The 25,504-nt window shown below is 42.6% G+C and overlaps 1 protein-coding gene across 1 annotated transcript in view; it reads left to right on the plus strand.

The window, feature by feature from the left end:
• LOC124622357 (cytochrome P450 4C1-like) overlaps positions 1-951 on the plus strand; it is a 39,242-nt gene extending 38,291 nt beyond the window's left edge. Inside the window, exon 12 of the mRNA XM_047148035.1 lies at positions 677-951. Within this exon, the coding sequence (XP_047003991.1) occupies positions 677-834 (158 nt within the window). The 3' untranslated portion in view covers positions 835-951. The remainder of the gene's footprint in view (positions 1-676) is intronic.
• Positions 952-25,504: the final 24,553 nt, after the last annotated feature.

Raw genomic sequence — 25,504 nt, forward strand, 5'->3', positions numbered from 1 at the left:
CAATTATTCGATGCTGCTTTGAGATGGTTGGCTCGAAACAGCCGTTCGGAGTGAAATTTCTCTATTCGGCATTTCTAACACAGGAAACCCATTCACTGTGTTTCATATTCCTAAAGCAAGAAGAAAACAAATAAGTCATAAGATCTTTGCTTACAAATACGCCACAGGTTTCTAGATACGCCAATACTTAGGTTCCGATAGTCAAAGTCTTCTAGAATACGTCTGTGTTTACGATCTATATTTAAAAGCTGAAAAAGTAAAGAAAAGAAGAAGGCACCAAGGATTCTGGTGCATTTTAAAATGACAGAGGGACGTGGAACCTGTGCAACAATATGATCAAACTAACTATACGAACAAACGGGAAATGAAAATATTTATAAACTATACATTGTTTGTAATTGACAAGAAATGCACTTTTGTATAGAGGAGACGTATTTTTGTCAAACTGTTGGTCCTTTTCACGCGCAGTTTCCCCTAACTTTCAACGTCCTTCTCCAATACAGATACTAGAGTTTCACATTCATAAAAAGCGTGTTAGTTTCAATGGTAGTGAACAGACTCTTATGCTATCTGGCACTGCTAAATTACACATACCAAACGCTCAGTTTTTTAAAGTGAGGTTAAAGTAAAATATCGATTAGTACCATTTTGGCCAATTATTATGGGATTTTTGCAGGTCAGAGGTTCGCCATCCTGGAAGAGAAGACAGTGCTGTCGTACGTCTTACGCAATTACCGTATAGAGACGGTGGAGAAACTGGAGGACCTGAGGGTGGTGGGTGAGCTTGTGTTGAGGCCAGTCAACGGCGTCTACGTCCGCCTGACGCCGCGGTAGAGCGGAAGACACTGAACCACAAGTCATACGCACCAATTTTCTAGTCCTTAGCTTTAAGTTCTGTAAGTAAAGTACTGTAAGCTATAGCAATAAATAAACTCTTTTATATTTACAATATTTTCTGGCCAACAAATATTAATACAATAGTGATTTGAAGTTTCGTAAATTTCCGTGAAAGAATGGAACATTTTTGTTGTACCTTCGTAGTTGGTAAGGTTACTTAATCCAAGAATCGTATAAAAAACTTCAAAAATTTACAACGCTCAGTTCGTTTTTGACAGCCACCTGAATTGATCTGCGTGTCGACAGCCATCAAAAATGGAGAACGCCGAGTTTCACACTGTTATTAAATGTTTGGTTGACTGATCTGACCTTGTAACATCAACCAAAATGGCCTTGCTCTGTTGGTACTGCGAACGGTTGAAAGCAAGGGGAATTTACAGCCGTAATTATTCTTGAGTGCCTGCAGCTCTATTGTATAGTTAAATGATGGCATCCTCTCTGGTGAAATATTCCGAAGGTAAAACAGTCGGATCTCCGGGTGGGGATTATTCAGACGGACGTCGTCAACAGGGGAAACAAAACTGGCGTTCTACGGATCAGAGGGTGAAATATCAGATCCCTTAATCGTGCAGGTGAGTTAGAAAATTTAAAAAGGAAAATGGATAGGTTAAAGTTAGATATAGTGGGAATTAGTGAAGGACGGTTGCAGGAGAAACAGGACTTCTGGCCAGGTGAATAAAGGGTTATAAATACAAAATCAAAGAGGGCTAATACAGGGGTAGGTTTAATAATGAAAAAAACGATAGGAACGCGAATAAACTACTATGAACAACACAGTGAACGCATTACTATAGCGAAGACAGATACGAAGCCCACACCCACCACAGTAGTGCAAGTTTATATGCCAACCAGCTCCGCAGATGAGAGAAGGTTGTATACTTGGGAGAGACCTGCAGACACAGGACGATTTCAGATTGATTACATCATGGTTAGACAGAGATTTAAGAAGCATATTTAAATACTAAGACATTTCCTGATGCAGATTTGGACTCTGACTATAATTTATTGGTCATGAACTGCAGATTAAAACTGATGAAACTGCAAGAAGGTAGCAATTTAAGGAGATGGGACCTGGATAATCTCAAAGAAACAGGGGTTGTAGAGTGTTTCAGAGGGAGCATTAGGGAACGATTGACAAAAACAGAGGAAAGGAAAACGTTAGGTGAAGAATGGGTAGCGTTGAGAAATGAAATATTGAAGACAGAAAAGGACCAAGTAGGTAAAAAGAGGAGACATAGTAGAAATCCTTGGGTAACACAAGAGATATTGATTTTAATCGATGAAAGGATAAAATATAAATACGGAGTAAGATATTCAGGCGAAACAGAACACAAACGTCAAAAAAGTGGAAACGACACGAAGTGCGAAATGGATGAGCAGGAACGGCTAGAGGACCAATGCAAGGATGCAGAAGCATATATCACTAGGGTAACATATATATTGCCTACAAGAAAATTAAACAGACCTTTAGAGAAAGGAGAACCACCTGTATGAATATCAAGGACTCAGGTGGAAAACCAGTCCTAAGCAAAGAAGGAAAAGCAGGAAGGTGAAAGGAGTATATAGTGGGTCTATACAAGGGAAATGTACTTGAGGGCAATATTATACACTCCTGGAAATTGAAATAAGAACACCGTGAATTCATTGTCCCAGGAAGGGGAAACTTTATTGGCACATTCCTGGGGTCAGATACATCACATGATCACACTGACAGACCCACAGGCACATAGACACAGGCAAGAGAGCATGCACAATGTCGGCACTAGTACAGTGTATATCCACCTTTCGCAGCAATGCAGGCTGCTGTTCTCCCATGGAGACGATCGTAGAGATGCTGGATGTAGTCCTGTGGAACGGCTTGCCATGCCATTTCCACCTGGCGCCTCAGTTGGACCAGCGTTCGTGCTGGACGTGCAGACCGCGTGAGACGACGCTTCATCCAGTCCCAAACATGCTCAATGGGGGACAGATCCGGAGATCTTGCTGGCCAGGGTAGTTGACTTACACCTTCTAGAGCACGTTGGGTGGCACGGGATACATGCGGACGTGCATTGTCCTGTTGGAACAGCAAGGTACCTTGCCGGTCTAGGAATGGTAGAACGATGGGTTCGATGACGGTTTGGATGTACCGTGCACTATTCAGTGTCCCCTCGACGATCACCAGTGGTGTACGGCCAGTGTAGGAGATCGCTCCCCACACCATGATGCCGGGTGTTGGCCCTGTGTGCCTCGGTCGTATGCAGTCCTGATTGTGGCGCTCACCTGCACGGCGCCAAACACGCATACGACCATCATTGGCACCAAGGCAGAAGCGACTCTCATCGCTGAAGACGACACGTCTCCATTCGTCCCTCCATTCACGCCTGTCGCGACACCACTGGAGGCGGGCTGCACGATGTTGGGGCGTGAGCGGAAGACGGCCTAACGGTGTGCGGGACCGTAGCCCAGCTTCATGGGGACGGTTGCGAATGGTCCTCGCCGATACCCCAGGAGCAACAGTGTCCCTAATTTGCTGGGAAGTGGCGGTGCGGTCCCCTACGGCACTGCATAGGATCCTACGGTCTTGGCGTGCATCCGTGCGTCACTGCGGTCCGGTCCCAGGTCGACGGGCACGTGCACCTTCCGCCGACCACTGGCGACAACATCGATGTACTGTGGAGACCTCACGCCCCACGTGTTGAGCAATTCGGCGGTACGTCCACCCGGCCTCCCGCATGCCCACTATACGCCCTCGCTCAAAGTCCGTCAACTGCACATACGGTTCACGTCCACGCTGTCGCGGCATGCTACCAGTGTTAAAGACTGCGATGGAGCTCCGTATGCCACGGCAAACTGGCTGACACTGACGGCGGCGGTGCACAAATGCTGCGCAGCTAGCGCCATTCGACGGCCAACACCGCGGTTCCTGGTGTGTCCGCTGTGCCGTGCGTGTGATCATTGCTTGTACAGCCCTCTCGCAGTGTCCGGAGCAAGTATGGTGGGTCTGACACACCGGTGTCAATGTGTTCTTTTTTCCATTTCCAGGAGTGTACAAATGGAAGAGGACATAGAGAAAGATGAGAGGGAGACATGATACTGCGCGAAGAATTTGACAAAGTACTCAAAAACTTAAGTCGAAACAAGGCCCTGGGAGTAGACCACATATCGTTAGAGCTACTAATAGCCTTGGGAGAGCCAGCCATGACAAAATCTCTTCCATCTGGTGGGCAAGATGTATGAGACAGGCGAAATACCCCCAGACTTCAAGAAGAATTTAATAATCCCAATTCCAAGACAACAGGTACTGACAGGTGTGAAAATGACCGAACCATCAGTTTAATAAGTCACGGCTGCCATGTACTAATATCAGTCCTTTACAGGAGAATGGAAGAACTAGTAGAAGCCGACATTGGGGAAGATTAGTTTTGATTCCCAAGACATGTAGGAACACGCTATACAATATTGAGTCTACGAATTCACATAGAAGATAGGTTAACGAAAGGTAAATCTACCTCTATAGCAAATGTAGAATTAGTGAAATCCTTTGACAATGTTGTTTAGAACACTATTTTTCAAATTCTAAACGTGGCAGAAGTAAAACACAGGGACCGAAAGGCAATTTACAAGTTGGACAGAAATCAGACGGTAGTTATAACAGTCGAGGGGCACCAAGGGAAGCAGTGGTTGGCAAGGGAGTAAGGCAGCGTTGTAGCTTATGCCGGAAGTTATTCAATTTGTATATTGAGCAAGCAGTAAAGGAAACAAAAGAAAAATTTGGAGGAGGTTTTCCGAGGACATTGTAAATCTGTCAAAGTCAGCAAACAACTTAGAAGAGCAGTTGAACAGAATAAACAGTATCCTGAAAGGAGAATATGAGACGAACTTCAATAAAAGCAAAACGAAGATAATGGAATGTAGTTGAATTAAATCAGGTGATACTGAGGGTATTAGATTAGGAAATGAGACGCTTAAAGTAGTTAATGAGTTTTGCTATTTGGGGAGCAAAATAACTGATGATGGTCGGAGTAAGGCGACGGGGAGGAGGCGGGGGAGAGGGGGTGGGGGGAGGGTGTCGGAAGGGTAAAATCGTAGAGTCAGACCAAGAGATGAATACAGCAAGCAGATCCAGAAGGATGTAGGTTGCAGTACCTACTCGGAGATGAAGTGGCTTGCAGAGGATAGAGTAGCATGGAGAGCTGCATCAAATCAGGCTTTGGACTGAAGAGCACAACAACTATGTTAAATGGTTCAGATGGCTCTGAGCACTATGGGACTTAACATCTAAGGTCATCAGTCCCCTAGAACGTAGAACTACTTAACCCTAACTAACCTAAAGACATCACACACATCCATGCCCGAGGCAGGATTCGAACCTGCGACCGTAGCGGTCGCGCGGTTCCAGACTGAACCGCACGCCTACATTGGCAGGCAACGTTAAATGTTTTCATTCGAAGTGTCGGGCTGCCGTACAGATCAAAACAGAAGTGAATGAAGTTCACCCGAGCTCTGCACCTCACTTAAGACCATTTGCTTTTGTATTAACGAATTTAAACCTGTTTGGACAAGCACTGAAGAACAATCACGCTCCAGCCATCCAACTGAGGTCACCACAAAGGAAACCATTGACGGAATCCATGATATTTTTATTCAAGACCACCGAATAAAAATTCGCGACATTGCTGATGCTGTAGGCATCTCAGTTGAGAGAGTGCGTAATACGCAGCATGGGAAATTGGCTATCAAGGAGCTGTGTCCGAGGTGAGGGACGGGATTGCTCAGTCGACCAGATCGATCCGGCGTAACATTTCAACAATATGTCTGAGAATGTTGAATCGTAGTCTGTAAGACTTTTTGCGTCGATCTGTGAGTTTTGATGAAATCTGGATCTATCATTACTGACCAGAGACAAATAGCAGTCAGAACAATGGACAAAGTCTGATGAAAGCGCACCAAAGAAAGCAAGCTGGTAAGGTGATGATGCTGTTTTTTTTGGTGTTCACAAGAAATAACCCTCATAGGTCACGTGGAAAAAGGCAGAACCATAATTGGTCCCTATTGTGCTTCATTGTTGGATCGTTTGAAACTTCCGTTGGCCGACAAAAAAACCAAGGTTGACACACAAAAGTGCTCTTTCATTAGGCTAAGGCACAAGCCCACACATAAGTAATTACAAAGGCGAAAGTGCATGAACTGGGCTTTGAATTGGTTCCCCTTTCATTCTATTCGCCAAATGTAGCCCAAAAAGACATCTTCCTTTTTTCAAACTTCGGTTTGCTGGGAAGGGACTGTCATTAAGTGAGGAAATGACAGTTGTATCAACGAGTACTTTGCAAAATTTGATAGGACCTATTTTTTCGATGAGAAAGCTGGAGAATTACTTAAGAAAGTGTATATCCCCCAAAGAAACTTATTTCGAGGAGTTAACATTTCTTCTCACTTTTTTCTCCAGATTTATCAAACCACCCTCATACAACATAAGCCGCGGAATTTTTACACCTGGGAAAAGTTAACGTCCCGAATCAGCAGAAATTGGCACTTGAAGTTCCAGGCATTCAGAGTTTATTATAGCATGCTGTTGGTGACACCTGATAATAGCATGAGGCAGTTCACAGTGTTCCACACGTCATAGGCATTCGTAGCACAGAGATCCAGAGGATTTTTTTCCTAGTCTGCAACCTGCAGTCAAAGACTGTAGACAGAATACAAAGTCCCGGCATCAGTACAGCAGGGGAACGACGAATTCGCGAGTACAGAAGAATGGAGCGATCTCGTATTCAGAGGCCAATGGCAATTGCCGTTAGAAGGAGAAGCCTTGGCTTTGAAGGCGATGATCTGCTTTAGGTGGTTAACTTCAGAGAGAAAACTTTGGACGATAAAATGCTGTTAAATGGCATTGGAGAAGATGTGCGACATTTTTCTTTGACTGCTACAGAAGAAATTAGATGGGAATTCGCCATCCGTATGAAACAACATAACCTCCACGGGAAGTCACCGAGAAAATCCAGACGTTATAATACCAAGACCGCCAAAGGCAATGCGACGCTACTGTTACCTCGTTCCCCTGTACAGCTAAAATGTACGCTTTGTCGCGGGACTCTGAGGATCGCGACCCCACACAATGAGTGCAGTGGAAAAGTTGAGCATCCCTGGATTGTTCTTCATTATGGGAAATATTAATCAAGTGACTAAAGCCAAATATTTGTGTTGACCCAGACTATATGACTTCCTCAATGTTCATAGAGAAGGTGTACTATTGCGACCTATAGTAAGCAATATTGGTGCTATTAAATATGATTTGGCAGAACACCTTGCCACATTATGGAGACGATTTGTGGTAAATGTTCGCTCCACATTTGCATCTCGACAGAATTCACAGCTAGACCTGGAACCCCTAATCTAAGTAATATAGATTAGTTCGTTGGTCATGATGTAATCTCTCTATTTAGAAGGCTCATACCACAGACAACATGTAAGCAAGTAGCAACAAATTCCAGTCATCACAGCCTTATTCCAGCATATCTTTTCTCAAACTGTTTCATGGTATCTATATTTATTACAGGAAACTTTGTGGAAAGAGCCCTTGAATCAGCAGCTCTTAAATTGTTTTAGTAGGTATGCTGATGACACTTTCATAGTATGGCCACGTGAGAAGGACAAATTAACGCAGTTTCTACACAATCTCAAATCCGTTTGCAAAAACACCTAGTTTTGCCATGGAATCAGAAAAACATATCTGTCTGTCATTCTTGTATACTCACCCCTCAAGCCGGGAGCCGAGTACGTACTCGCGCGCTGCGAGTGTTCCGATCAGGCGGCATCCCGACCACGTACTCGTCAGTTGCAGTACCGGAGGTAAAACTGTATTGCTTTGCCATCTGTTGACGACAGTCGATACTACTTCGTCAGCTAACTACAGTCATATCTGTACTGCTCTGCTTCTAAGATCTTTATCACGATGTGAGGCAGTCGGGAGAAATAACATATTTTATCTTGCAGTCCGAGCGACACTCTCAAACGCAAAACGATGCAGCCAAACACTTTGCGCGATCTTACTTCAGAGCAAATTCTCGCAATTCTCAATGAACCAACGAATGGTTTAGATAGTATAAATGACAGCGGGAGTGATCTAGATGTTGACGATAAAAATGATTTTGACTGTTTGGAAGAAACGGCGGACAGTGACGATGACATTGAAAGTAAAGCGCGCACGGAATGAAGAAGACTGGAAATTGCAAGAAGCTGATAGCTCTTATGGCTCTTTGAAAACACCAGTCGTTGGTAAATGTGGACCTTTGATACAGGTAAATTTTGCAGCTAAAACGTTCAAGCTTTATTTCGGTGAAACTATCGTAGAAACAATCGTGTGTGAAACTATCCGTTATGCTGCAGATTGTATACAAAAACAGACTGTTCTACAACCTCGTTCTAGGCTACGTAACTTGGTAGATAATGACAAAGATGAGCTTTGTGTGATTTTTGCCCTGCAGATGTTGATGGGAATTATTCAGAAGCCATCCATAAAGTCGTAGTTCAGCAAGCATCTGCTTTTGAACACGTCGATTTTTTACCAGAGTGTGCAACAAGACAGGTTTGAGCTACTTTGCAGATTCCTTAATTTTGTGAAGAATGAAGAACTGATTACATTTGAAGGCAATAAGAGATGTTCAGGTTGGGTTCCGTCATTCAGCACTTGAATCATACATTTAGAAATACATACAACATGGGAGAAAACATTTCTGTTGATGAATCTCTTACGTTATGGAAAGGGAGGCTGGCAATAAAAACCTATCTACCTCTAAAATCAGCAAAGTTTGGTATAAAGTCCTATGAGATCTGCGAAACTTCAACAGGTTATTTATGGCGATTTATTATTTATGCAGGAAGTTCCACAGAAATAGAAACGAAATTTCTTTTTGCAGATATCCTGAAAACCACTCAGATTGTAGTGAAGCTTGTTGAGCCTCTTTTCAACTTAGGCCATACGCTCTGAATGGACAATTATTATAACAGCGTCCTTTTGTGCCACGTTTTGAAGGAAAGAGGCATGAATGTAGCTGGCACACTTCGACTGAGTAGGAAGAATGTACCTGATGCCTTGAGACGCGCAAAACTGAAGAAAGGTGAACTCGTAGCATATCATTCACACGGCGTAATGGTACTGAAACAGATGGATAAAAAGCAGGTTGCCTTTACTTCTACGTTTCATAGTGATGCAGTTGTTACGGCAACCAAAAGGGGCAACGAGTTAAGAAAGCCTCAGTGCATGAAAGAGTACAATAGTTTTATGGGCGGTGTAGATGTGAAGGATCAGAAGCTACAACCTTTTCTCATGGAAAGGAAGAAAGGTGTAAAGTGGTATATGAAAATGTTTAGAAGGCTGATGAATGTTGCAGTACACAATGCTTTTATTGTTTACAATGCTAGCGAAAAAAACAACGGAAGAACTCTTATAAATTTCAGGCTTCTGCTCATAATACAATTCCTGGAAATTCACGGGAAGAATGTAACTTCACCTCGATGTGGGCGACCTTCAAAAACTCCTCTGCCTGAACGGCTCACAGCAAGGCATTTCATTGAGAAGATCCCACCCACAGAGAAGACGAGTAAGCCTACAAAGAGATGTGCAGTCTACTGCAAGAAGACGCGGAAACATAAGGAAACATCGTTCTGGTGCGAGGACTGTGGTGTAGGACTTTGTTTCGAAGATTGTTTCAAAATGTACCACACTCAAAATTTATATTAAGAGACAGTGTATGTTTTAATCATAATAAATATGTATTGATACCAATTCCTGAAATTTTCGTAAAATTTGAACAAGTAATTCCCATCCTAGAGCAATTTCGCTGAAACGCTGCATTCTGGAGCCAGCCAGCCATATAAAGTACCACCAGTAGGCTAGGCACGCGCCCGGAAACTACCGGCTTGAAGGGTTCAGATTAGATACAAGAATGATGATTCTCTGGGCCAGTCACACGGAACTACACTTAGTCTTTGAGTTGACGTGAGTGCGCTTAAGCCACTTGTACATAGAACGCACACAGTTTCCGATTCCGAGGGCTGGCCTAAGCTGCTAGCTGGTCTAAGAGGAGTCCTAGGGGTAAAATGGATACCCAACCCAGCAAATCTACATGGAGTTATCAGTCAAAAGCCAGCAATCGGACAAATAGGACTGTATGCCGAGAAAAAAACGCACCTTTTCCTCCGTCTTTTGGCAACTTCTCACTCAAGACAAACTGGATCCTTTGGAAATTTAAAGTGAAGGTGGTTTTCCAGCATTTAAGATATCAGGTCTTCTTGGATCCATGAAGAATAACATAGTACTAGAAAAAGCTAGAGAACTCTAAATCTCTGGTCAATCTGATATTGCTTACAAAAGACAGAGAACGCGAAACATGGAAGAATGTTGAGTAGAACTCACATTGTTGCAAGCCATGAAGACTGCCATTGTCGAAAACTGTATATCCACGAGACTTAAAATGGAACACAATCAAATAACAGTTTTGGGTACAGCGAATCCATTGTCCCAGTCCATCATCAAAGAGTTTGCGGAGATACACATCGCGGAAAGCATTACTCGAAGAGACAGCGGTTATCAAATAGCTAACACAAGATACCCTACTATTTCCACGATTCTCTCTCAGCGAAGACGATGGAGTCGTCCACAGCGAGCGGCAACCCACCAGAAAACTGTTTTGTATTTTCGTTATCGAGGGCCCTCCGTTCCGGCAGGGTGAACAGACTTGCAATTACAATCTCGACGCAAGAGTGAAATGCGTACAGCGCGCTAATAACTTGTGCCCTGTGGGTGACGGATGTTAGTCTTCTAAGGCCAGCCTGAATATGTCTGGTTGTTGTGTAAACGAAGTACCGTGCGCGGAAATAAACTACGAGGCGTATTCAATACCTCAGGAAAACTTAAAAACATTTATTTGTTGTGCGTATATAGCATAGGAGGATGAATAAATGATTATATATGTAGATGGCGCTAAATTTAGTGTATAGATCTTTCACTTGTGGCAGCAATAATGGCCCTAGGCCGACTCGGCACTGAGTCGGGCTGAGCTTGGATGACAGGTGCGGGTTCACCTTTCCAAACAACTTCGACTCTATGACAAGTTTCATAAATCGCAGCTACTTGTGACTGGTGAGGTACGAGGCTCAAGGAAACCACTGTCAGAAGTTTTCACCGAGGGAGAGTTTTTGGAAAACGTGCGGACTAGGCAACAGACTAACGCCTCCTAGGTCACTGAAGCATGAGCAATTTCGAGATTTTCTAACTATAGCATCCTTGAGACGTCGAAGATAGGTCACAACCATTGGCCTTCATTAGTCGAAAATCTTACGGGTGCTGTCCAATTGCCGGCTATGGGAACCAGACGTGATCCTATGGCAGTCTGTACCATTATAAGAGATGATTAGCGTGTATGACGATGATGAATGCAGTCTGGCAACACCCGTTCTCCTCGGAGCCTGTGCACATAGGTCTGTCCTCGTGGTGTTGTATTCAGAACGAGGACTCGTCTAGGAAGACTACGTGGCGAAACTTCTCCGCTACTGTGTCCAGTGTTATCATTACCCGCGTCAATGTGCACGAACCTCATTCTGCTGCTCAGTTCCGTCAAGTGAAGCCCCAACAGCGGTCACCGCAGGAAGTCCACAGTGCTCCATATGTCATTGTACTACAGACAAGCTCACGTTTCTAACTGAAGGGAAATGATGTGAATGTAAAATCTTTCACAGCCAAGTGAACGAATGGTCTGTCCTCTCGGGCGCTAGCCGCGCTGTGCCATTGAGATCCTGCATGGCGTTGAGTGTTGCCCCCTCCCCCTGAATCCATCGTTTCGTGGGTTGCCGGCGGACTCGAGCCACGAGGCTGCTACCATCGATTTCCAGCACGTGCTGGTTGACTTTTCTCTTTGTTACGGTAGGCATAACACGATCTCCTCACAGTCTATATTCAGAAGCTATTTCTGGACGAGAAACCCGCTTTGTAATCTTTCCTTATGCACAGTATGGAGGTGACATTAGTCCTGCCTACTTTCTGTGGTTATCCTGAAATGTGATCATTTGTATATCACAGTATGTAGGACATCTCATTCCATTTCCACAGCTGTTGCATGTTGGCTTCATGATGTTGCAAATCTGGTAGGCAGCGATTTGTAAACTATTTTCAATTATTGAATAATTGAAACAAGCTGACAGTTGAAGCGGCCTTTGGTGCACGTGCTTCTCGCATCCACAATGGCCAATAGGATCATAAGATTTTGTTTATGTTACTATGGCAACGTCCCAGTGTTCCTGTAGGGCTGGGCAATCGCTGCTTTCAGTCAGTGGTGCTGTATGCTTCGTTCATGTCACTATGAGTACGTTTGCTTTGGCATTAATTCTATGAGATACTTGCAGCGTGTGTGGAAAATAGCTTCCTATAGTGCAGAGAAGAGGACTTTTGAAAAAGGAGCTACGCTGGTTGGTTGGTTGGTACATTTGGGAGAGTGGACCAAACAGCGACGTCCTTGGTCCCATCGGATTATGAAAGGATGGGGATGGAAGTCGGCCATCCCCTTTAAAAAAAAAAAAACTGGTGTTTTCCTGAAGCGATTTAGGGAAATCACGGAAAACCTTAATGAGGGTGGCCGGACGCGGATTTGAACTGTAATCCTCTCGAAGGCGAGACGAGTATGCCAATCACTGCATCACCTCGCTCGGTGGGATTTCAAGAGCGTGAATTTATGTACAGACTGTGTGTTTACTTTTGAAAGGGAAACAGGCAATAGTAGGTCTTTGATACCAGTGAATAAAGTGACTGGCAGGGTGGCAGAGGCACTGAACATCTCTCTACAGAGACAGAAAGAGAGTCCCGAATGGTCAAGAGGATGCCAGTTCAACTGGGAGTCTGTTATTGTGTAGCCTGGAAAGTCAAGAAGAGATTGTGTTGTGTGACTGAAACAGACAACTTTGAAGGAAATGCTATCAGGGCAGGCATATACGCATACTACAGCAGGAAAGAGTGCCTGATATTTAAAAAGTTGATGACATCACCGTCGGGCAGTGTTTCGTTCACAGGCAGATCGACAAGTCTGCCTGTTGTTTGAAAAAAATATGGCTCCCGGTGGAAAAAGTTCTCAGGTAGAAAGGTACTAATGGAACTCGGAGACGGTTGTGTCATGGAGATGTCGTGAATTTGCATGGAGAGAAGCCGCATCAGGAGAGGTCGCAGCTGACCCTGGACGTTCCAGTAGCGCCAGAGGAGATTTTGGTACTAATCGAAGTTTTTTGGTAAGTTGTCTTTTTTGCTGCTCGTAGCTGTTGCTTGCTTGCGCACTGGAAGGATTTTGTCAGATGTGTGTACTCATAAATTGCAAGTAATATTCATATCTTTGTTGTGACCAAATACTTGATTATTGATTGTAGACATTGTGGAATAATAATAAACTTTTTGCTAATCAAACTGTCGAAGTCTGAGTAAAGTTTGTCAGTGTATGAATCTTCAGTTTTCAGTTTACAGGAAATTAAAAGTTTCTATTGATTCCTCTCATTGTTGTTTCACACTGCCTAGGGCTTGTTGACTAAATCCCTCAAAATAATTAAATTTCTATAAAAATAAAGCAAAGGAATAGTTGCGTTAGTAGTCATGGCCATGCATTGCACTCTGCATCGATCGCCGTAGTCATTTTGCGTTATTTTAGCATGATCGTGGATACGGTATATTTATGCAATTGCAGCGGCAAGGCGAGGTAAGTTGTTGGATGCGAGCAAGAGCATTCCGGGGTAATTGTTAGGAGAAGTTAAAGAATATTTTTAAAATCACAGTCAGTTACTAGAGAATTTATTTTTCAGGATTTATGGGAAGTGTAATTAATTTCTGTTTTTTTTCTTTATCAGAATACTGATATGTCCGATAGTAGGCGGTTCCAGAAAATGTTTGAATACTAATTTGTCTGAATAGGGGAGTTCTACACATCATATTTTATAATAACTATAATAAAGTTTCATTAGGCTCCTTACTGTTTTTAGAGAAAAAGTATAGATAACGATAACATCGTCAGAAATAGAGCTTCACAAATTTCCGTATGTCTTCCACTAGACTAATTATAATTTCAATATTTGATAGAAAACTTTCAACTTTTACAATTATTGACAGTACAACTTTCAGTGAACAACGCACTGTACCATTCTATACATTTAAATAAGGTACCACCGGCTGGTGCAAGGAGAGACGAAATGGTGAGCTGGTTGAAAGATAATAACATAGTCTTTGAGCAGAATATGTGAAAGCAGAACTGGAATTAGTAAAACAATATAAGCCACAGAAGACGCAATAAGTAACTGATACGTTAGCAGAGAACCAAGGCTACAAGGTTATACGTCTTCCACGCTACCACAGCGATTACAACGCTATTGAACTTAACTGGGCTCGAATAAAAGCAGATGTCGTGGAGCGAAACATTATGTTGGTGCGTAAGTTCGTAGCATTTTTGTTTTGTATGTTGGTATTTATTTATTGGTTGTCATTTTTTATTTGTAATTTACTGTTGCTATTTCAGTTTACATATTGTCAAATTGTCATTTGGCGGTAGTGAGTGGAACTGTGGATGCTAGAAAATTGAGTAACAAATGGAGAAATCTCAACATTTTCAACATATTCTTCTGTTTGAGTTCCGTAGATGGATGACTACAGGGAAGACAGACAGAAACATCTGCGCCGTGCATGGGGATAATGCCACTCGACAGAGCATGGAAAGAAAATGATTTTCCATTTTGAGGACGATCGTTTTGACATTAGTGACTCTCCACGTTCAGGAAGACCTTCAGGGTTTGATGAAATCATTTAAATGCATAATTCGCAATGATTCACGTCAGTGTATTCGAGAACTGGAAAATGTAATGAACTGTGATCATAACACCATCGTGTGAGATTTGCCTGCAATGGGGAAGGTTCATGAATCTGGTGTATGGATATCGGATGCTCTAAGCCAAAATCACAAAAATCAGCGGGTGTTCGTATGTGCATCTCTGCGAGCTCGTCATCAACTGGCTCGTGAACAACGCCTACCATTCCTGATCTGTAACATTGCTGGTCTCGAGAAATGGTGTCTTTAGACTAACATAAGAAAAAGAAATGAATGGTTTAGACCAAACAAAGCAGCAACTCTCCGTACAAAAGCTAATGTTACGCATCTCGTGGAACAGCGACTGCGCGGTGTACTATGAATGGCTTCCCTGAGGTACAACCATCACTGCTGGCATTTATTGTCAACAGCTGAGACGCCTAGGAGACGCAACCCCAGAACAAAGACCATGAAGACTGCGTGAAGTGATGCTGCTTCATGATAAGGTCCACCCGCATACTGATAGGCTGACAAAAAGAAAAATTTAGGAGTTGGATTCGGAATTCATTTCACACCCCCTTACTCACCTGATCTTCCACCCTCAGGATTTCACTTTCTCCGCTCGCTATCGGACAATCGTCAAGAAACTTCCTTCCAGGATGAAAACGCGCCCCAAAAATGGCGCGCGATGAATTATTCGCCTCAAAACCACGTGATTTCTTCAGTTTCGGAATCGAAAAGTAAGCCCAGCGTTGGGATATTATTGTAAATAGTGATAGAGAACGTATTATTAATGACTGAAGTCTCTGTTATGTGCATCCGTGCGTTATGGAGAAACGCCACGAATTTATGCACTAGGACTGTTGATATATGTAAAAATATCGGAATGTGATACATAGATATTGAAAAAATGTCATTATCGGTACTCGATATGTTGAAAAAAGTATGGATATATCAACGGAAAAAATATCGACGTAACGGTCTATAAAAATATCGGCTGAACGTTGTAAATATATATTGCCAATTTTAGAGCTGTATATTTAAGTGCTGCTTTATTCTTAGAAATTCTGTGTATCAACAAGGTAGCAGCCTGCTTATCCCCCTTAGAGCCAGAACTGAAAGGAAAACGATGCACGTTCACGCTTGCCGATAACCACTTTGCTAACAATGGTAACTGCATATAAGTGGAACAATGAATGCTGTCCGATGGGTCTGTCGTGCGGTTTCGCCACATGTCGGAATTGCCCGGAACACTTCGTGTCAGCTTCCCTGCTTTTACATTTGTGCAAACGCCAGTGAACTTGCAGATGTAGTGTCAACGTACTTGCAGTTGTAGTGTCAAAACTGCATGATGAAGTTAAACGTTGCAGTTTCTGTCGTTGGGCCGAGCGCCGATTACGTCAGCGCTTCCCCTCACACGTCTCCGCTCACTGCCCACAGCAAAGATCAATCTTGCCACTTAGCTTTTTGTTCATCATTTTCAGCAACCGTTTTTGAAGAGTGCCAATTAGCAACTAGTTGCGTTAAATTTTTTTTAATGCAACTGGTGTGTTATTTCTCCACATCGGAAATTTTTTTATTCCATTCACAACGCCACACCCCAGAGCATCGGACCTCTTTTTTGTGCCATCTATACTTGCTTCGCACAGCCAAAGAGAAAGACTGGACATGATGAAAGCTCAAAGAGTAGTAAGACTCTTTCACACAGTGAAAGTAAAATTATATTCTACCACAATTTCAAAGAACAACTTCAAGTGTTTATCGAAAGTTGCGAAAAAATATAATATAAAATAAAAATATCGGCATTCGATATTGCCAATTCGATATCGCCGGTTTATATGGACGTTTTTTCGAAAGATCGATGTACTGAAATTTTATCATCCGCCCTAATATGCATCAGCCCAATAAAACCCTTACGTTGTGAGACACAGAAAGGCTGGTAAATGAGACTGTCATACGAAAAACGCCAGAAATTTGAATTATGTTGTGAATCATGTGTGGAAGAAATTACAAGGTCGAACTTAGATGAAGGCATAAGAGAAAAATAATACAAAACATTGTAATTTCTTCATCAGCCAATGAGGACAGCTGCAGCAAAGATACGAAATTTGTGTGCTCGTGATGAGAGAGAGTCAGTCAGATGACGATGGTCTGAGGATTTCCGTTTTCTCGCACTCAAAATAAAGGGTAAAATCTTTACTCACTGTTTTACATGTAACAATTGTGCATTTAGATGTACCCCGTTAGCCCGCATCTCGTGGTCGTGCGGTAGCGTTCTCGCTTCCCACGCCCGGGTTCCCGGGTTCGATTCCCGGCGGGGTCAGGGATTTTCTCTGCCTCGTGATGGCTGGGTGTTGTGTGCTGTCCTTAGGTTAGTTAGGTTTAAGTAGTTCTAAGTTCTAGGGGACTTATGACCACAGCAGTTGAGTCCCATAGTGCTCAGAGCCATTTGAACCATTTGTACCCCGTTAATGTCGAAAATCTATTTGCTTGTGTTTGTGTAAGGAGGCAAACACTGATAGGGCATGAGAGAATACATTTGATCAAGGAACCAGTTGCTCAGTAGAATGCTACCAGCAAAAACGCTGCAATGAATTGTGCGACATTGTCAGGATCTGGAGTCCTTGCGATCGCCTGGCAAAAGGGAGTGACCGGAAGTGCCGTTAACACGCTCGCTTGCCCATTGCACTTCCACGTCGAATACTGGCAACTGCACTGCCAGCTGTCAGAGACAATGGAGGCCATAGCACAGGCCCTCCCTCCTCTACCTATCAAATGCTGACTGTACATCCGAGTTAGAAGACGGCGCAGTCATAAATGAAAGTGCAATAGAGCTCTGTCAGCCATGAACCACATGTTTAGGCGTTGGTTCAGTGGGACGTCATTGTGCGCATCTGAAAGTACAGTCCGCAGAAACCGCATGTACTGCTGTCCTCTTAGTCTCTTTGGTATGAAGTGTGGTCCAATTATGCGGTGTACGACCAGTTCTGCCCAGACGTTCCACGAATAACGCTAATGATGCCGTGGTACGTGTGTTGCAGTAGGACTGACATCGGCCCAAGTGTGACTGTTATGGTAGTTAAAAATACCGTCACAGGCAAATCCAGCCTTGTCCATGAACAGAATACTGGTTAGAAACAGGGGGTCCAGGGCACAATGTCATTGCACTAACTGGTAGAAATTCTCTCTAGGGGGGAAGTCTGCATTGCTGAAGGCTTGCACTCGCTGGAGATGATATGGATAGAGTACTTAACGATATAAAATCCGCCACACACTGCTATGACTCAGGACACGCTCTTGGATAGCAATTCTCCTCGTTGAAGTACTCGGACGTTCGTGTACAATGCGTAACACCGTTTCATCAGCGCCGTGTATTATGGGTTTGGGTAAATATTTGTGTTCATGGTGTACGAAACTCTCGTTTTCTCCAAGGTGCTGATACAACCGGCTGATGTAACCTGTCGGGCTGCCTGTGAAAAGGAAAAGCTGCTTCGTACAACCGTCTAGTCTCAAGGGAACTGCCATTCGTTTTGCCACACATAAAATGCATGTTAGCGCACTTTTCATATGAGTAAACTCTGTCCATGGGGTCTTCACTTTCGTAACTGAGTGTGACGCCGGTACGCAACAGTGCAGGGAGCGGGAAAGCGAAGTAGTGGCGCACGCTACAATGCCCTCCTTCTTATGTGTGGCATTGTAGCCAGAAGGAAGCGAGTCTGCCTTCCTTCTCTGGCTTCCTTATTACTAACCTGGTGTGCTGCTTCGTCGGTTGTCCGTTGTCACAGTTGTAGCGCTCAGGCGCCAGGTTCAATGTAGGTTTGTGCTCCTGCTGAAATGGAGTGTGCCGGGATGCCAGCTGTTAAAGGTTAACAACGTTTTGTAATATAAACTTTTTAATGAAGAGGAATGTAAAACACGCGTCACAGACTTTTCATTTGGCAGCTCTTGGCTGTGCCGTTACACTCAACACCTTACAACACGGTTATCACTTTCAATACTCGTTAGAGATACTGCCCACGACACGTAGCATTCACTGATAATTAATACCGTTCACTTTTACTTTATATATTGTTTATCACTTCTATATTTGTGGTCAGTGGTTCATTCTGTTACTGCCACTGCCTACTCGCGACCGTCCTTTTGGAGCCGCCTCCGGTTACTCGACCGTGCGTTTTGAGTGGCGCCTAGCTACCAACTTCGCACCGTCTTCTCGACGCACCCCACCTTTTCCCCTCAGCCAATAGGGACATTCCGCTCGTCTCCTACGCAAATACATATCAAAACTCTCAGCCAATTGGCGTTCAGATCGATATTGGCAGGCGGATCTGACGTCGCATTTGCGGACGGTGTGACGGAAGTTTGTCTCGGAACTCTTTCACAGATTCTACTCCCGAATAGTCTGATCTTGTCCCTACTAAGGTTGCACAACATTGCTTCTTATGATGTTATCGTTAATGGTCCTTGCTGACGTATAATTGTCTGATGGACATGTATCCTGGCTGCTACAGAGCATTCCCGAGCCTTTATATCTCGCAAAGTTTCATAAATGTGCGTAAACGAACAGGTAGTCGATCCAAAACCTCCAGATACCAAAGTAAATACCGCGGTATCCAGGGGTGTTTAAAGTGGGTTCCCAAATCGAATTAATGCGATACCTTGGCAACGGTTGATTTGCGGACCCATGTATTTTGGATCTTTTTAGTTAGTTTTGGCCTGTAATTTCCATACGTGAATTGTTGATCATCACTCCTGAAACATACTGTATATTCAGTCGAATATCTGTCCACTTTTTATCAGTCTTGTGTGTATGTCCACGTATTTATGCAATTGTTCCAATTTTCCATCATTACACTAGCATTCATTGAACCTAAGTTTTTACGTCCTGAGACTTCACTGCGCACATATTCCGACAGTCGTGCCGTAGGCGGCATTCGGGCTCTCAAACTTCGCTTCTCACATCAGAAACGGTGTCCCGAGTGCGTGGAGGTTCTCTCGTTGGCAGGCAAATAAAGCTCGCGAGCAGACAACGTAGGTCGCTGCGTGACCTCCCGCCACAACTCTGCGGGCCAGAGGAACACTCAGCGGCTGGTGGCTGGTCAGGCCAGCGAGCCGTTCCGTGAGAGACCGGTGTCCGTCACACGGCAACCAGGCAGCGCCTGCTGCTGTCCGTTTACCTGAGGAAAGGCCCCACCGCGATACACCGGCTGCCTCTTGGTTTGTGTGGCATCTGAATTACAGTAGAAAAGCAGGCGACGCTAAGGGTCGTCAACCTCAAATATACTGAAATTTAGAGATATCTTAGGTGAACGATCAACAGCATGAGCATGCAGAGAGCAATGGAAACCACTGCATTGAGGGGAGCTTATGGGAAGCTGCAATACCTTGAAAAAAACCTTACGAGTGCAAAGTTTACAAGGCAGTGTAACTAATTGTGACCCAGTTGTTAACGAATGTTACATGAATACATACATACGTTTTCATGTTTGTTGCAATTTTAGGTTTTTAATTATGAATAATTGAAAATTTTTCAACAACGTGTTCCTTTTTTGAAAAGTCTTTCAGAACGAAATTAATGTACGTTTGTACGAAGTTTGATATACGATTATTACAAATATCTGTAGACTGCAATATTGGTATCTTCATTTGCTAGACTTTTACAACTCTCCAAATTTCCTTTAAAAATCTTAGGTCTTTTCTCTTACATAATTGCCTTAAAATGTAAATGAAAATTCCTTCCATAGAATGTTTCACTATAGTATTGACTAATTGCATGCCGAATAGAAATACTATAATGTCAGTGGTTTCTGAGCAAAAGATACATAAGGCTGCCAATATGTAAGTTATGGGAAACTTGAACCAAAGATATGACAGTGTTTGTATTGGGACTTACCTTAACTGGGTGAATTAGCGTAAACCATATGCATTCTCCTCTTCATCCTCACTCTGTCTTAGCTTGTCCTCTTAGGTTAACCTGATTTTCAGACTCAGTAACAAAAAGAAATGTTCAAATGCGAGTGAAATCTTATGGGACTTAACTGCTAAAGTCATCAGTCTCTAAGCTTACACACTACTTAACCTAAATTATACTAAGGACAAACACACACACCCATGCCCGAGGGAGGACTCGAACCTCCATGACTGCAGCGCCTAAGACCGGTCGGCTAATCCCGCGCGGCAGACTGAGTAACAATAATGTCAGCTGCATCAGTTCTCCTGGTATTGATCGCCTTCATTATTGATCTTCTTCTGTATCGACAAACTGAAAGCTTCTGTATCAAAACCTAGCCTCTGTAGAGTCTGTAGCCTGCGGGGATTAGCACTCTTAAAAACTAAACGACTATCATTCGTTGCAACTTCATCTGCAGTTGTGGAAACAAATGTTGACTTGGGGCATGGTTTTCCTATCAGAGAGTTAGAGAGTTGTAACTTTCATTACAATTTTGAGTTTTTCCGTGCACGCACATCTATAGAAGTTCTGGATCTGCTAAATACCGAAATATTCCCCACACTATGACTGCTTTAAACTGGAAGAAAGGTCCACACGAATAAATAATATGAGGAAACATAGAACAATCAAGGGACGTGGTCCCGTGCTGGCTATTGTAAATCATTATTTTTATCAGACTTAGCAGTGGAAATTGAAAGTAATATTCAGGAATTGAAATAGACAATCAATACTATGTAGTAAATGAAGATCCACTAATTTTTTCCCAATTTTCGTCGCTTGCGCGTACGATCCGCCTTAAGACACATAACGGGTAACAACAGAACATGTAGCCAGTGATTGACAAATTCTCATTGTAATCTGTACATTGACAAAAATATTCCGCGTTATTCCCCCCCTTGTATCTCAGGAAAGTGGTTGCCAAGGGAGTGGTAACGTTGGGAAAAGGGTGGAATAGCTAACGAAAAAGTAACATTCTGTGAGTCCGAGTGTGGAATGTCAGAAGTTTGAACGTGGTAAGGAAGCAACTTAATATAGATAAATTGGGGTTCAGTGAAGTGAAATGGACAGAAGGTAGTGATTTCTATAGGGTAGAGTCTACAGCAGCAGAAAATAGAGTAAAATGTGTAATATTCATTATGAATAGGAAGGTAGGGCAGAGAGTGAATGAGTGTCAACAGGTGAGTGACAGAATCGACAACAATTCAACGTCAACAACAATGTTTCAGGTACATAAGCTGACACTACAAACAGATGAAGGAGTAAGCAAAAAATGTGAGGATACTGAGAAGGTAATTCAGTATGTAAACGAATTTGAAAATTTAATAAACTTGGGGAACTAGAAAGTCAATATAGGGGAAGAAATGGAAGAAATATTTAGGGGAGAAAGTGGGCTTGGTGGTAGGAATGAGTGAGGGAAAAGACCAACTGAGTTCTGCAATAGGAGGAGGTATAGTTGGAAAAGACCAGGTGACATCTGAAGATTCCAAGTGGATTGCATCCTGATGGGAGACAGATTACAATATCACAGACTGGTTTGCATTGTGTGCCTAGAATCAGGTACAGACTGAGATGACAATTTAATAAACATGAATAATAGATAATAGTGTAGTAGAACCGTTCAGAAGGCTGTAGATAATCCAACAATGAATACGACAGTAGACAGTTCAGTTGAAGGAAAATGGGTATCGCAAGAAGGGAAATCACAGAAATTGGCTAAATATAAATGCACAAGGGAGCTATGATGTGTCGGCTGAACTGTTTAGCATACCTCTAAGATGCTGTCAGATCTCTGGTCAGTGAAGGGAGCTCCCCATGAGATCATGAAATTTGAAAGAAATTAAAAAAAACGTTATCGCACAGTCGAATACTTGTCCTCATTTAGATTGCCCTTCAATACTGGCCGCATTAGTCTACCCACAAGGCGGAACCAGTTCCCCGCAACACTTATAACCCTATATCTACTACTGTAATTTAGTGTGCTTTTACCTAAATAACAGAAAAACCCTTCTCTGTGTTGTCAAATATTTTATACCACAACAGAACAAGTAGTCCCGTTGCGGAAAAAGCCTCGTATAACCTTCTTACTAAAATTTAATCTTGTTTACCAATAAAGTACACTATGGGAAAATAGTCCTGTTAATAGGAAAAGCTAATCAATACAGTTACTCTCTTTGCAGAATTGGAGTGTGTGTTATGTCTAATGGATAAGTAAATCAGGCTAATCAATTCTTTTCGTAGGATTTTACCAAGCAGTTAAATAGAAACGCAGTATGAATAATATTATACTGAAGCTAGGACAACTCAGTTCCAAAACAAATGTTAATGGTTGCCAGCCTATCCAGGCAATGGAACAGTGAAGTATTGGAAAAGCAGAAGTATGAGTTTTTGCATACTTTTATATTACTGTTTAATTTGGTTCTTCAAATTAATATTATTCCAAGCAAACAACGTTAGTGCAGACACTGGAATTTATTTTTGACTACTATACCCTTATACATTAAGTTTTAAAAAGAGAAAGCCTAGTAGATGACTTCAGGGAAGCTAAAACTGTTTGGCCAGGGAGGACATACAGAAAAACATTTTCTATGATAAACAAACTAAAATACAAAAATACTTAGATACTAAAGCACACACTTTTTATACTGATAATTTCACTTCAAGAAAACATCTATTTTACTGGAATTTACTTTCAAAAGCTATTATTCTTTGAACTAACTCTGTACAGTCATTTACCAGATTCTAGTTACTTGGTTTCACTCTGAATGATTTTTATGTAAGCAAACTTTTGCTATAATACTTTGCAATTGTTAAGAAAACACAAAAACAATTTAAATGGCGCATCTTTATATTAACCTGCCACTTCATAAGTCTGTAAACTAGGATTCTTGGATTCAACAGACACCAGGAAGGAACCCTATATAGGTGTATGATTAGGATGAAATAACATGGTGAACCACTTTAAAGAAAGTTCAAGAATAATTATTAAAACACAGTTGAAATTAATGGTTTACGCTGAACAAAAGTAAATTTATATAAAGATCTTATCTGGTGGATGTAGGCTTGGGTGTGGCGAACAGTTGTGGCGGCTACACTACCCACAGTAAGGCCTGCAAGTCTCTTGCTGTAAGGGCTCAATTTCTCTTCTTATCGTCGGTCACTTCCACACACAGCAGCCAAACAACTCGCAGCTATTCCGTAAACCGTTAGCAGTCTCCATCTGAGGCATTTTGTGCGAATTTGCAGGCAAAGCTTCTCCTGCTCCACAATGGTGTTATCTGAAACACTGCTGCCTACAGACCGTGTGTCTTACTTCCAGCGCTTGCTCTAGATAGCGCGCCAATCCGCCCTTGCCACATTTTTCCACTCCCCAGAGCCACTTTCGTTTTAAACAAAAGCACATTGGCTTCTACTTAACACCTATTTCTTATATTGTTGCTAAGCGTGACCATTTCATAAATTTTCAACATCTACATCTACATCTACATTCATACTCCGCAAGCCATCTGACGGTGTGTGGCGGAGGGTACTTTGAGTACCTCTATCGATTCTCCCTTCTATTCCAGTCCCGTATTGTTCGTGGAAAGAAAGATTGTCGGTATGCCTCTGTGTGGGCTCTAATCTCTTTGATTTTATCCTCATGGTCTCTTCGCGAGATATATGTAGGAGGGAGTAATATACTGCTTGACTCCTCGGTGAAGGTATGTTCTCGGAACTTCAGCAAAAGCCCGTACCGAGCTACTGAGCGTCTCTCCTGCAGAGTCTTCCACTGGAGTTTATCCATCATCTCCGTAACGCTTTCGCGGTTACTAAATGATCCCGTAACGAAGCGCGCTGCTCTCCTTTGGATCTTCTCCATCTCTTCTATCAACCCTATTTGGTACGGATCCCACACTGGTGAGCAGTATTCAAGCAGTGGGCGAACAAGTGTACAGTAACCTACTTCCTTTGTTTTCGGATTGCATTTCCTTAGGATTCTTCCAATGAATCTCAGTCTGGCATCTGCTTTACCAGCGATTAATTTTATATGGTCATTCCATTTTAAATCACTCCTTGTCTACATTGAGATTCAGTTGACATTCCCTGCACCATGCGTGAATTCGTTGCAGATCCTCCTGCATTTCAGTACAATTTTCCATTGTTACAATCTCTCGATACACTACAGCATCATCGGCAAAAAGCCTCAGTGAACTTCCGATGTTATCCACAAGGTCATTTATGTATATTGTGAATAGCAACGGTCCTACGACACTCCGCTGCGACACACCTGAAATCACTCTTACTTCGGAAGACTTCTGTCCATTGAGAATGACATGCTGTGTTCTGTTATCTAGGAACTCTTCAGTCCAATCACACAATTGGTCCGATAGTCCATATGCTCTTACTTTATTCATTAAACGACTGTGAGGAACTGTATCGAACGCCTTGCGGAAGTCAAGAAACACGGCATCTACCTGGGAACCCGTGTCTATGGCTCTCTGAGTCTCGTGGACGAATAACGCGAGCGGGGTTTCACACGATCGTCTTAATTCACATTAACATGAACAATTTATACACACAAAAATTTTTAAATACAAAGGGTCATGAGAATGTTATTTAACGTAATAAACAATTTACATGGTATTTAACACACATTACTCACGTACAATACAAAGAACTTCAACCTCCAGTATGATACACTTTACCATACAGAAAATTTAGTACTAATCGTTGAAAATATTTAAAGCAAAAAAATTATAAAAATTTAAATGAAGTGAAAACAAATATTGTTATACATTGTTTAAGAAAACGTGAATAAACAGTACTCAGATGCATGCTGATATATTGATATATGTTGCTGTTGGAATTTCTGTTA

This window comes from Schistocerca americana, chromosome 7 (assembly GCF_021461395.2).
Source record: "Schistocerca americana isolate TAMUIC-IGC-003095 chromosome 7, iqSchAmer2.1, whole genome shotgun sequence".
Lineage (NCBI taxonomy): Eukaryota > Metazoa > Arthropoda > Insecta > Orthoptera > Acrididae > Schistocerca > Schistocerca americana.